The sequence below is a fragment of the Stegodyphus dumicola genome, chromosome 5, assembly GCF_044657685.1.
Source record: "Stegodyphus dumicola isolate Sdum_Otavi_A_Nest chromosome 5, ASM4465768v1".
Lineage (NCBI taxonomy): Eukaryota > Metazoa > Arthropoda > Arachnida > Araneae > Eresidae > Stegodyphus > Stegodyphus dumicola.
The window spans coordinates 101,185,558-101,200,084 of record NC_140772.1 but is presented as its reverse complement, the minus strand read 5'-3'; the positions used below and the strand labels follow the sequence as shown (position 1 = coordinate 101,200,084).

At 31.4% G+C, this 14,527-nt stretch overlaps 1 protein-coding gene across 10 annotated transcripts in view; it reads right to left on the bottom strand.

Annotated features, from left to right (window-relative positions):
• Nucleotides 1-14,527, bottom strand: part of Seipin (lipid droplet biogenesis associated protein seipin) — an 81,210-nt gene that overhangs the window by 16,838 nt on the left and 49,845 nt on the right. For all 10 annotated transcript variants that reach the window (XM_085816913.1, XM_085816910.1, XM_085816909.1 and 7 more), the window contains 2 exons: nt 12,426-12,634; nt 1,999-2,097 (listed from right to left, as the gene is read on the bottom strand). In XM_085816913.1, the coding sequence (XP_085673039.1) occupies nt 1,999-2,097; nt 12,426-12,634 (308 nt within the window). The remainder of the gene's footprint in view (nt 1-1,998; nt 2,098-12,425; nt 12,635-14,527) is intronic.

Below are 14,527 nucleotides of genomic sequence, written 5' to 3'. Positions count from 1 at the left end.
ACATTGATGAGCGATTTATGTGAGATATGGTTTAATTTACATTTAGATCACTTCTTCAGTACCCCATCCCTTGAGGAATATTTGCATTCAGTAAAAATGAATGTTGTTTGTGGAACAGTATAAAAAAGCATGAAAAAGAAAATGCCCAAAGGAATTCCCAGGAAAAAAACTAAAAAAGGGTGAACTGGATGTAATGCAGGGAGACAACATGAACATCATTCCATTCAACGAAAAAAAAAGAAGACCTTTTTATGCTAACATGCATACATGAAGCAGAAATGGCTAATTTGGCAGAAAAGACAGATTTACTGAAGAAGACATTTTAAAACCATATGTATTACAGATTACAACAAAATATGGGTGGTACAGACATAGGGGATGCAGTTATGATACACTATTCACGTTTTCGAAAATCAGTCAAATGGTACAAAAAAACTGTTTTTTGGGGTGACTGATAGATATAACAAAATTAAATTGAACATTCTTAATAACAAAAGACACAGCATTAAAATGCCCTTTTTCCATTTAAAAATGAAACTGATTGAACAAATTTTTGAGAACTATGGAAATTAATTAAGACACGGAAATTATTTAAAAAAAAAGCAGTTTACGGTCAGATCTGTACCAGCATCTATCTGATTATCTGATAGGCATTTTCTTACCCTCTGTATGAACAAAAAGGGTGGAATAACCTGAAGAAAGGATATTGTGCTTACAAACCATGGAAAGAAAAAAAAAAAAAAAAAGCATTGTGGATCATGCAGTATAGGACTTTGTGTTTCTCCGTGCTTCGAGACTTATCACACACAGTCTTTAAATTTTGTTACTTCTTATTGTAAATATTTTTATGCTTTTTTTTTTATTAATTTTAAAGTTTATTAATGAGTTTTGTCAATTAAATCATTGTAATAATTTGAATAGCACTTCTGAAAATTATTAAATGTTATTTTTAACATATATGACAGATTAAGTAATAATCTAAAATGGTACTAAAAATAATGTCACTAGAATTACCCAAAATTACTTTTTTGTGTGTCTGTGTGATTTTTTTGTTCTTAAAGTTAGGCTTCACCATGCAAAACTTCCACCCTGTAAGACAATTTCTTTTTGACTCCCTGAGGAACATTAAGGGAACCAAGCAAGGTTTCCTTAATCGGCTTGGGTTAAGGGTTAAGGGAAGCTGACTCGTATTCACATTGCACATAAGAAAAATCATAAAAACCAAATATACATAAAGCCTGTTAACTTGGGATCGAACCCAGGTTAAACTCCCAGTATTCAGCAGTCTTAACCACTTGGCAACTAATGGGGTTTAAAATAATTAAAAAAAAAAAAAAAAAAAAAAAATGCAACAGAATTCACACTGAAGAAAAATTTTTAAAAATCAGATATCTGCATTCAGAGCTATTCAGTTATATATAATTACTGAATTTTATACAATTCAATAATTTAGTTTAAAGCAGAAGCATAATTAAATAATACCAATAATAATTATTATACAACATAAAATTTTCCCATTCCTTAAAACATCATGCATTACAATATATAATCAAAACTCTGTAAAGTGAAAGTTCATATTTTAAAGAAACTTATTTAGCAGTGCAAAGTTATTTCGATCTCCTTTGCAAACTTTAAGGAAACTTATTAGGCTTGAGAAAATTTTATATATACATGAGAAAAACCATATTGTGCTGCTAAGCTAAATGTCCAGTTTCACAGCCATATTTAGAAATTTCTTCCATCCTCAGTGGATGAATGTGTAGTACTTTTTAAGCACAAAAATTTTTTTTAAACAAAAGTTTTAAAAAGCTATTTCATTTAGAAAAACTGTATTCAAGTAATGCAAAGTTATCTAAAAGTTTTAAAAAGCTATTTCATTTAGAAAAACTGTATTCAAGTAATGCAAAGTTATCTGTACTTCATATAACAGTTTTCAGAAAAATTTACTCATATTGTTAGGCAAAAAATAATTAAGCAAATTATGAAAATAAGTAATACCATAATGTGCTGATAAATTTTCAATTCCAGTCCGATCTGCTCTAGAAATTCCTCCAGTTCTTGTCCCTCTCTGTGGACTAGTTTCCTGAGCTTTTTCCACTAAAAATTATAAGAATGAATTTATTTAAATAATTACATAATTAGAGTGGATTTCTTGATTTCCTTATAAAAGTATTCTTTACTAAGGCAACAGTTTATTCTCAGGTTTTCCAACTATCACCATTCAATTTAGAGTGCAGTGAAAAGATAATGAATTTGTTTTGAAACTAGCATGTCTCTGCAATATTTTTAAAAGGTTCCATTCATTTGGTTTAATGTGATCTATATTTTACAAACACAATTCCAGCTTTCAGAAGAAAACTACTCGTATTTCTGTGCAAGAAAATAATATGCAAGGCAGATTTGAAGGATTTTTTTCTTTTGTTGCATGTATTAACCATGTTTTAAACATGCATAAGTTTCAGATGTTCAAATCTGTTCACTATTTATCACATTTCAATATTCATTTTGATAAGAATTTTTAAGCTGATTAAACAGCAAGCACCCACAAATATTTTTAGCTGCAAAGACAGACAGGTTTAATAGTATTTCATCAGATTCTGCCTTGTCAGTTTTTAATTTTTTCAGCAATATCTATACTTCAACTCAAATACAGTATAGAGATCGTATCAAGAAGGAGGTATGAATAGCAGTTTCTAAACTTGTGCACACATCTGAAGGCTTATGGAAAAGCTTTATCCTGGTCACAGTCTACTTCATTCATTATAATTATCATATAATTGTTTTACATAAAGAAATTTTTCAAAGTAAACTGTTGAGCTAATTTTTCCTCTTGCTTAAACTTTTACAACCTTTATTAATAGGGGAAATAAATATATCTATCAAAATAAAGTTTACCTACATATGTTACAAATTTTTCCTTTTTGAATTTTTTTTCTTCATACATTTCTTAGCAACAAAAAATTGCATTTCTTATCATTTAGTGAATCATAAGGCTACATTTGATAGTGGGATCAACTTATATGCTTCATTATACAAGGTTTTAGCTATTTCAAAGATTTTTTTACACTTGTCCAGTGGTTAATTCTTGTACAGGCATTTCAACACAAGAAGTATGGGCATACAACATAGTTTAAGTTGTCCTCCCTTTCTTCGTATGCCCAATGCTTATCAATGCTAATACAGTTCAAAGTCCAAAATCCAGACGCCCATTATCCGGAATGATCTAAAATCCAGACCTCAAAACCACCACCAACGTTTTTCTCGTAGGCTTTAAGCATGCGCATTAGATTCCCCCCCCCTCCACGCATAATAAAACATCTGGAGAGTCTCGATTTTTAATTTCACTTCAACACTAAATAAAATATCCCGTTATTGAAGAAGCAATCATTTTAGCATAAATTTGTATCAACAATAACTTGGCTCTGTAGCTGCCAAATTGCCGGCTTGGCTTACATCTGAAAATGAAACATTCTACATAAATACATTGTCGAATTTATACTTACTAATATTTTATATGTTTATCAACACATGACAACTTGACTAATGATTCATATAGTGATGCATAAACTCTTTTTTTTTATTTTAGTAATTGAATAACAAAGAATATGGTAACCTTGTATGTTGACATTATGCTTGGCGATGATTACAGATGATTTAAGTTAAATGTGCTAAGAAATGTTTGACGAGGAAAAACAAGAAGTTAAATATACTAAGAAAGTTAAGTTAAATGTGTTAAGAAATGTTCACGAGGTTTTTTCCATATGCTAAAAATGGATTTTGTTTATGATACTCATAGGCCAAAAGATTATATTTAGAGCTCTTTGAATTACGAATAACTAATCTCTTCTAAGAAATGTTGAATTCACATAAAGTTAGAAACGGGTGGCAGAATTTAGAGAAGACGAAGGAAGACGTTTGGTAGCAGAATTTAGGACCTACAGAGACTGTATCAGGCAGTAAGATATCTAGCATCGGCCCTCCATAAGCCTTAAGTATATATGGAGATTTATTTATTCAGGACTTAGATAAGCCTTAATCATGTGCAAGAAATGGACATAAGTATAATAAATAACTAAACTAATACAATTTCTGGCTTAATTGTCTTAGCGCACGATAGAAGCAAGATAAAATTTAACAGAACAACTTGTCATTAGTCGCCAAGCTCATGATGCATAACCAAATATGTATATTGAAGTATCGCGAAATTTGATGATGATAGCCGCTAATTTTAAAGGTTTTCGGCAAAACAAAGGTAAAATTTTCCAATTAACAGATTTTATAAAGAAATGTGGAGAAGCGGTAATAAATAAAGATGATATAAAAGAAGTTTTTCTTTGTGATGACAATGCTTCTCAATCTTCAATCAATTAATAAATGGCAAAATATGTAGATCCAAAGATCCAGAAATACTACATCCGATAGTGAAGAAAGTGACAGAGAAGTTACTGAAAATGAGAAAATTTCGATTGACTAGTTAGTCAGAATTCTCGAAACAGCAGTTACAGGACTTCGGCAATATAACTGAACAAGAGATTATGTCTGTCTACAGAATTAAGGAGAAAGTATTAGCACAAAAAACGAAGCAACTTAAACAACTTACATTGAAAGAAATGTTTAATAAGGTAAACAAATAAATATTAAGCTTTTTTTTTTGTAAATTTTGATACCTTTTAGATCATAAATACTTCATTATTTTATAAATCACGATTTCATATTTTTCATTTTATAATTCTTACATGCCATCTTACTAGATTTAAAGTGATGATCTAATATCCGAAAAAATCTCAAATCCAGAATCGCCGAAGTCCTGACGAGTCTGGATTTCGGACTTTGTACTGTGATTGCTAATAAAACCGCATAAAAATAAACAACACAAAACGAGATTTGACAACACAAATGGAAAAAAAAATATCAGTTATGTATTAAAACACATTTTATGTACTAAATGTTCAGAATTTATTTTTATTTTACTTAATTAAAATTTAGTTTGTTTTAAATTTTCAAACTGGGCTATAATGAATCATGACTGCACAGTTGTGTTCCATCTGGATTAAAAATTTAGATCAGCTCTAGTCCCAGACGAGACAAGAGAACCCTAAGCCCTTCATAATTTCAAAATGAATCACTTCAGGTTTCAGCCATGGCTTGGCCTTAAAATTGATATTTTTTGCAGCATAACAAAAAATTATCGCATATTTCTGTATAAATTTTCAAAGATAGATCCTTAAAAAAAATTGAGCTATAAAGCCTCACTACAGACAATCGCTGTATTGAACTATAATTATGCCAAGCAGTTTAGTTAAATATTGCGTTATGAAGTAGGATACTATAGGTGGCGCCGATGCACCAAAAGAGTTAGTTAGGCCTTGTAACTCAACATGTAAAGATGCATATCTTGAAGCATCAATAGGGCTATAATCCTGTAGCCCCAATCTTGAATATGTATCTATATAGTGTTATGTATTGTGTATTATCATTGCAATAAATGTTGTGTGTGAACTTCGCTCAATGTTTGGAATAAATTACTGACCACATATAGAAAACATCCTGTAAGCCACACCTCTGGACACTTGGAGCTTTCCATCTCTTGGAGAAACACAAGTGAGGACTTGCCAGCTAGAATTGGTCGATAAGAATTTGAATTATTTATTCCTAATATCGACCTTTGAAAACAAAACATAATGGATGATTTAGGAAAAGAGAAAAAGATGCATGCTATTGTATGTAGTAAAGTTACTACACTTCTAAACAAACTTGAGAAACTATTATCAGATAAATTAAATAAAGAACATCTAGAAGATTTAAATTCATCACGAGTTGTTAATCGAATACCATGAAACACTTAAAAGTCTTGACTCAAAGATCGATGCTCTTATAACTGATGAAAAAGAATATGATAACGAATTACTTGCATGTGAAGAGTATGAAAAAATCATAACATTTAAAGCTAAGATTGTTAGTAAAATAAAGAAAATTAACAGTAATGAAGTTGTTGAAAGAAGTGTACTTGCAACTAGTAATGGTATTAGTAGTACTCTGAATGATAACAATGTTGTTACAAGTAGTGCTTCAGTAAAGTTACCGAAATTGAATATTGAAAAATTTGCTGTTGATCCCAGTAAATGGCTCGAATTTTTACGATATGATAATGCTATTCACTCTAATCCAAGTTTATCCAAAACAGACAAGTTTACGTATTTGAAAAGTTTATTATCTGGGTCTGCATATAATTGTGTATCTGGTTACGCTTTATCTGAAGAAAATTATGATATCTGTATTAAAAGTTTAGAGGAGAGGTTTTGTTATAAAGATGTTATTATATCAAAATTCATGCAAATGCTATTTTGCATGAATGGGATACATATCAAGACAGTTTAAGTTTAGAAGTAGCACAGTTCCTGGAATTGGTTGATGAACAAACAGTAATTAAAAGACTCATTTTGCAAACCATAGCCAAAATTTATGATCCTATCTAGCTAATTTATGCATATGTAATTACAGCTAAGTTTATGATTCAAGAATTATGGGAATCTGGTTGTGATTGGAATTCTGAGGTATCTGATGAGCTAAGAAGGAAGTTCTTGACATGGTATTCTGAAAATGTTCAAAATCCCACTATTTTGGAGACATCCTTTGCACTATCTAAAAGCAGAGTAGCTCCTCTAAAGAAACTTACACTTCCTTGCTTGGAACTGATGGCAGATACTCTTGCTGCTAGGACAGCTAATTATCTGAAAACACTCTTTAACATCAAGAAATGCAATATTTAGTGATTTAGCGACTCTCAGATAAATGCGAAATTTATATCTTCATTGGATAATGGGCTCTGCCAATAATTGGAAGCCTTTCGTAACAAATTGTGTTAAAGAAATACAGAATTTAATCGCTTCTTCTCAATGGCAGTTTTGCAAGGGAAATGAAAATCTGGCAGATGTTGTATCACAAGGTGCAAAGTTGATAGATTTAATAGACAATGAATTTTGGTTTCACGGTCCACCTTGGCTAAGGCAAGGTAACTTCAGTAATCAAAGGGTTGAACCTATTTGAGATCTTGAACTTAAGGAACTTTCCCTTGAAGAGCAGCGAAAAACTGTGGTGAACTTTCTCTTGAAGAGCAGCGAAAAACTATGGTGTGTGTTGCATCCAATAATCAAAATGAATTTGACCTTCTTACTAAATTTTCATCCTGGAATAAACTCAAACAAGTAGTAGCATGGTGTCTTAGATTTGTGAAAAATGCCAGCCTTCAACTTAAAAAGTTAAAGAAGTTTTAACTGTGCAGAATTATCTCCTTGAATCCCTTCTTGGATAACGAAAATATTCTTTGTGTTGGAGGAAGGCTAAGGAATGTAAATATACCTGAAAATAAAAAGCACCAGGTAATTTTCCCTAAGAAGCATAACGTGACTGAATTAATGACTAAGCATTTTCCTGAAACTCATCTTCACTTACAATTCTGGTTATCCAACAGAAATATTGGATAATTAACTGTAGAGATGCAGTACGCAAAGTTATTTGAAACTGCATGAAATGCTTCAGAAATCATACAAATACTACATCGGAAATAATGACTGATATTTCAGCACCTCGAGTTATGCCAAGCAGAGTTTTTTCTAAAGTAGGCCTTGATTATGCAGAGTCATTCCTTGTGAAACCCCGCAAGGGAAGAGGAGTGAAGCCAATCAAGTGCTATGTATGCCTGTTCATATGATTTGCTACAAAAGCAGTACACTTGGTGGTTGTGAGTGATCTCTCTTCAGAAGCCTTTTTAGCAGCATTAAAAAGATAATCCAGGCAAGAAAACATTGCTTGGAAATTCAATGCTTCCTCCGTCCCACATTCGGAGCTCTTTGGGAGAATGGCATTAAACAAATGAAAAATCACTTAAAACGTACAATAGGAGCTCAATTGCTCACATCTGAAGAATTTCTTATCTTGATAACTGAAATTGAAGCTTGCCTAAATTCCAGACCTATAGTGACGATTTCCAATGCTCCCAATGACTTAAGTACTTTAACAGCTGGTCACTTCCTTATTGGAACCGCGCTAACAACCATTCCTGAACCAAATATATAATGATAACGCCTGCTGAACATTGGAAATTGATTCAGCAACTTTTTCAACTCTTTTGGAAATGCTGGTCATCCAACTATCTCTCCCAATTGCAAAAACATGCAAAATGGCTAAAGAACAAACCAAACTTTTTTTTGACAAGCACCAATGACTTGGTGCTTGTCAAAGATGATAACTTACCACCTTTAAGGTGGCGTCTAGGTAGAGTAATTAATGTTTATCCAGAATCTGATGGAAAAGTGTGAGTAGTGGACTTAAAAACTATCAGTGGTGTAATTAAACATCCTATCAACAAACTCTCACCACTACCATTTTGCCATCGTGAAATTAATGACTCTAAAAATTTGATTCTTATTTTCACATAGAATTCATTGTACAGTCAAATACCGAAAATCCGCCGACCTGAAATCCACATTGCCTCTCAAAATATAAACATTCAGTTTACAGGTTCCGGAAACTGCAACATTGAGTACGAAATATCGAAGAAAAAATACTTACCGAATAATGACGTCATAATTACCGAATAATAATGAGTCATACTGGAAATACCAAATTATTGATATCATGATAAAAGTTTTTTCCCCCTCTTATCTGCATCGAGGTAAGAAAGCAGACGATTCACTCAACTCTTCTTTCAAGTTCACGATTCACGTTGTTGTATTTTCTGAGCTTTGTTATTTCATGAGATTATTTAGTGCTGCCTTTTTTTATCCAGATATTTTGTGGATAAATTAAAAATATTTTAAAGTTCAGCCCTTTTTAATACAATTACAGATAAGAAACACACTCATGATTTTACTGCTTGCAACATTGAAAAATGTAAACACGTTGCATTGATGGTAATGCAAAAAGTGCAAATTCTGCAAAAGATGGAGACATCTGCATTTTATAGCAGAATCGTATGGAATTGCGATATGATTGTGTATGATATATGGAATAATACAGAAAAGCTGTTGAAATTTTACACAACAGTGATTCTAACATCAGAATCCGAAACCGGAAATCTTTGCATGAGGAGAAATCAGCAAACCTCGATGCTGTATATATATATAATGCAATGAACAATATAATCAATTTATATATGTAATAATAATTTAACACATATAATAAGTTATTGCAATAATGTACTTAATTTAATGTATCTAATATGCTTACTTATTTTGCACTTTTAGTCTGAATATTATGATTTATCTTTTCTGTCCTGAAATCTGCAAAATCCTAAAATCTGCACAACCTCTGGTCCCAAGCTTTGCAGATTTCTGGACTTCTACTGTATTTGTATTTTAGTTTCATAGTATTTGTTTTGTGTCCAAGTATAGTAAGTATCTTAATAACTTTCTCTTTCAGCTTATGGTGATTTTGAAATTTATATTTTAAATTTAACTTGTCATATAATATTGTTGAAAATCTTGTTAGTATTGAATATTGCATTAACATAATTCTAAATTTGAAGCTTGTGATGAACCATTGTTCATCGCAGCCCAGTATGTTATGAAGTGAAATACTATAGGTGGCGCTAATACGCCAAAAGAGTTAGTTAGACCTTGTAACTCAACATGTAAAGACACATATCATGAAGCGTCGATAGGGCTAAAATCTTGTAGCCCCAATCTTGAACACGTATCTATATAGTGTTGTGTATTGTCTATTATCATCATAATAAATGCTGTCTGTGAACTTTGCTCAATGTTTGGAATACATTACCAACCACATACAGAAAACATCCTGTAGCCACACCTACTGTGGCCATACACCTGTAGCACATACTTGGAGCTTTCATGATCACTCATCTCCATATTGTTTAATTGAGTTGATCATACCTAGAGTATTTTCAATTCAAATGCAAAAGATATTTAAGAGCTTCCACCGCATAACTACGTAAAACGTTTTTCCTAACATTAAAATTCTTGACCTTCATGATAATCTGTAATTTGAATCTCAGCCATAAAAATTTCAGAAATGTTCAGTTTCAGTTTTTTTCAGTCACATATAAGGCTCTCAAACACAATGTAAAAGGAATGCTTTCATCAGGAACATTTTAAATAAAAGTATAAATATTACGCAAATCATAACTGGCTAATTAGTAATTTGATTCAGATGATTTTTAATCACTTAGCAACATATCTGCTGCTTCACACAGAAAATGTTTTAAATGAGACAAAACTGGGCAGGTGTACATTCTAAAAATATTATTTAATTAAAAATAATTACCAGTGGTTGAATACACAGGGAGATAAGATACAGTTAAGTAATACAGTCAATAATTTAAGAGATACAATCATTTACTTGGCATCAGTTTGATTCACTAAATCCTTGAATGATGTCCTTGTATACTCATCATGATCATGTGACATTTACCAAAATTCTTATTTCATTCTCACCGCAACAGCCCTCAAGCATATTCAATTGAAGGCTAATTGTGTTCCACAGATGTTTAGTTAGAGAGAGACCAAGACAGTGTTACTAAAGGATCACTTGGAATAAATCTAAATAGCATCTATATGTTTTCATACACTCTAAATGATGTTATAATGCCAAATTTGTATATGCAGTCAGAATGGAAATGTTATTTGATGGCATATTTTATAAAATCAATAAGACAGAAAGTATCACTTCTGTGTAATTTAGAAACAATATAAAAAATATTCAATATGCATGTTTCTTGCTGACAATCTGGATATGAAGTATGATAGCTTTTAATAAGTCTCTATTAATTAAGACACAATAACATGCCGAATAAATACTAATTCAGAAGTCAAACAACAAAAATCAGCGTTACATTTACAAAATTTTCACAGGACTAGTTTTGATGGTTTTACCGAACCACAATCCTCAGCTGCAAAACCGCAAATGAACAAGTTAGGAAATAATGTTTAAATAAGATAAGAAAGCCTGGACAAGAATAAGCAAGTGGCGCCATCTGTTGGTGAAACCAGAACTAAAACATAATTTCTTTAAAGGCCGAAGGCAAATTTGGATTGGAATTAGGATCGTTAACTAGAACAGAAAGATTTTTATGAATGTGAAATGCCTCTAGAAAATCCAGTTCACCAATGGAAGATGTTTTTTGAATAATTTTGGCAGCAGAAAAATTGAAAGTGTGGTTTTCGGACCAACAATGTTGAGCAACAAAAGACTTCTGTGTTTCCTTTTTTCTAACATATGCCTCCTGTTCCTTGAGGCGAAATTTTAAAGCTCTCTTAGTTTGGCCAATGTAAATTAAATCACACTGGCAACGAATCCTATAAATACCCCAAGAATTCATATCCGGAATGGGGTATTTGAGTATGGAACTCGGAATTTTATTGATGGGAGAATAAACAACCCAAAAGTTAAATTTCTGCAAAATATGTGAAACTTTATAGCAAATTGATGGAAAGAAGGGAATGACAACAGAAGTTTTATAATCTCCTAAAACAAGAGTGTGCCTTTTAGTGTGTTGAGCAAGCAAATGAGGAATTGATAAAACTGATGCACAATATATTAAAGTTAGATGAAGGAATGAAATAATCCATAGCATACATACTGGAACTTCTTTGGGCAACAGAAGCCAACACAAGTAGTAAGCTAAAGCTATTAATAAAGATTTTCATTCATATTTGTTGTTCCTCTTTCTTCTAGTATTATAAAATAATGACTCATTTCAACAAGGTACCCTTTTGATTTATTGCAGCTGAAAGTTACTATTACTTTTTGCAAAACAATTCTAAAAACCTCCTAATTAGTGCACCATGGTCTTTCTTCTAATTTGTAGTGGTTATTCCATGTAATATGCCAATGGTAATTTACTATTCTCGTTGAAGGTTGAATTAGGACTTAACCCCAAAATCTGTCTTCAAAAAAGAATCAAATGTAAATGCTTTTTAAAAGCACATACAGAAAATTGAATAATATGGCAGACCTTCAAGTAAAATTTAATGGAGCTTATTACTTCAAGTTTGACACCTGAATTATATTTTAAATTAGGTTAAACTGTCTTGGATTCTTAAGAAAATCACATAAAAAGGAAGCATTAAACAAGTGTAAATTCCAAACTTCTCAATATACATTTTATTACTCTAAAAACAAGATAAATGTACTTTTTTATATTCCAAATGAAAGAATTATATTGCATTCTTATTTTCAAAAACAAATATTAAGAATTTTATTCAATTTAATAGCACCAAATGTTTAGAAATTAAGGTAGCAATTCTCATTCTCAGCACTTATATAAAAAGCAAATAATGGGACAGAGAATCATTTCAGATCATTCAAGAGATTGCTAAAAGAAAACAGACTGTAAAATTGCTAAATTAAAATCTAAAAATTAATCATGCAATAGACAACATATATTACCAATTAGTATATTTTACCTTCAGTGTTTTGAGGTCTATTTCTGCTGGCTAGGCGTATTTCTTCCAATTGTTGACGTTCCCTCGTACTTAGTGCAGAAGGATCAATAAACTGTGAGGTATTCATTAATTGTCGAAGCCAAATTATTATCACTATCATAGATAACCAGCAAAAGTTGAATCCAATGCCAATTATTGCTGATAAAATAGGCCAATAGTACATCATATACCTGAAAACGGGGGAAAAAAATAACAGCAGAAAGTTGTACAGAAAATTCTATTTTGTGATATTTTGATTCATGCATACATTTCAAAGTTAATCCAAATTATAACAATATATTTTATATCATATGATATCTAATGAAATCTTGTTAAGGTAGTCATGAGACTGCAAAATCTATTTTCAGATCATCTTAATGTAAGAGACCATTTTTTAAAACGTAGCAGATTAGAAATAATAGATAAAACATATAGGTAATTATTAATAATATATATTAATAAATTAGATAAAACATATAGGTAATTATCATGTACATAAATTGCATAACTTCTGCTCATTGTAATAGCCACAACTACAATGTTAATGTCAAGGTTATTTTCCATCGCTTCATCTGACTCAGGTGTAGAAAAAATAGTCATCTTGCTTAAATTTTTCCCCATTTCATTGCAGATTAGCATTTTGCTTCATGAAAAGAATACAAATGATGGACAACTTGAACTACAGTTTCAAATGAGAAGTGAAAATAAATATTGTGAAGTATTGACTACAAAAACTATGATTGCAAATGGTGGAGGTTCCCTTGAAGTGCTTATTTTATAGTACCAGTCTAATAGTCAAGTCATTTCAGTTTAGGGCTGTAATACAGTCTTTAATCCGAATGTCCATAATCCGGACCTCAAAGCTGCAAACTTTCTGTGCATGCGTAGCGTTTATGCATGTGCGTTTAATGTACAATGGATAGTATAAGCTAGGCTAAATTTATCTAATTATCTATTTCAGTTAATGTTGCAGATTGTGTTGTTCCTTAATCTTCTAATTGAATTCGGCTTATTATTGTTTGCAGACTGTTAGAGCAATTTTATAAAAAGTAAGCTTGAACTGAAATTCTGGTGGTGCCAAAGGATCTACAAAGCAAAAGCATGTTTCGATGTCCAACAAACAAAAAGTGGAATTGCTGCAAAAAATGGATAAAGGCATTAAAAAAGTGACAGAGAGGTTAGTGAAAACGAAAAAATTTTGATTGACAAGTTAGTCGGTATTCTCGGCACAGCAATTACAGGACTTGAACAGCGAAACTTTGCAACTGAGCAAGAAATTATGTCTGTTTATAGAATTAAAGAGAAAGTATTAGCATATAAAACGAAGCAACTTAAACAACTTACATTGAAAGAAATGTTTAATAAAGTAAACAAATAAAAAGTAACTAATTTTTTTAGTAAACAAGTTATCAATGTGCTGTTCGACAGTCTCTAAAGAAGTGAACTTAGGTTGTTTACAGAATTTTGAAGTGACCTGAAGAGACAAAAATTCGAGAGAACCAGTTTTACTTTTTCCATAGCACAAATTTTATAAGCAGTACTACTAGCACTTTTACACTTTTTAAAATAATACAGGATTATATGATGAAAATGAACTTTTGATTTTTTCATTCTTAGCACTGCAGAAATGCTAGAATTATGCAACATAAGCAGAAAAGGCCATATTTACACATCTGCTGCAATAAAGGTCACTCCATAACAGCAGAAACAAAATAATTGGAAGAAACCATGCTTCAATTTGAAAACATCAGAATTTTCTGGACGCTCAATGAAACAATGTATTTAATTAGGTGACTTGCCTTTCACTATAATGCAAAACAAATGAATTCAAATCTAAACAATGCTCTCTTAATATTCACCTACATTTTTATTTCTTAAAATTTATCCTAATATAAAAGGGATGTCATATTTAGAGGCTGTTAGCATATTTTTTAATGATTTTCATTGTATTTACAAAAATATTTTACCTCACATTTTTGTGTTTAAGTAGCATTTCAAGAGGTATTTTATCCCATTCCTCTTGAAGTCCAAGGAGGGTTGTAAGTCCACGCTTAGGCACGACGTGGTATGGACTCAACAAGTCG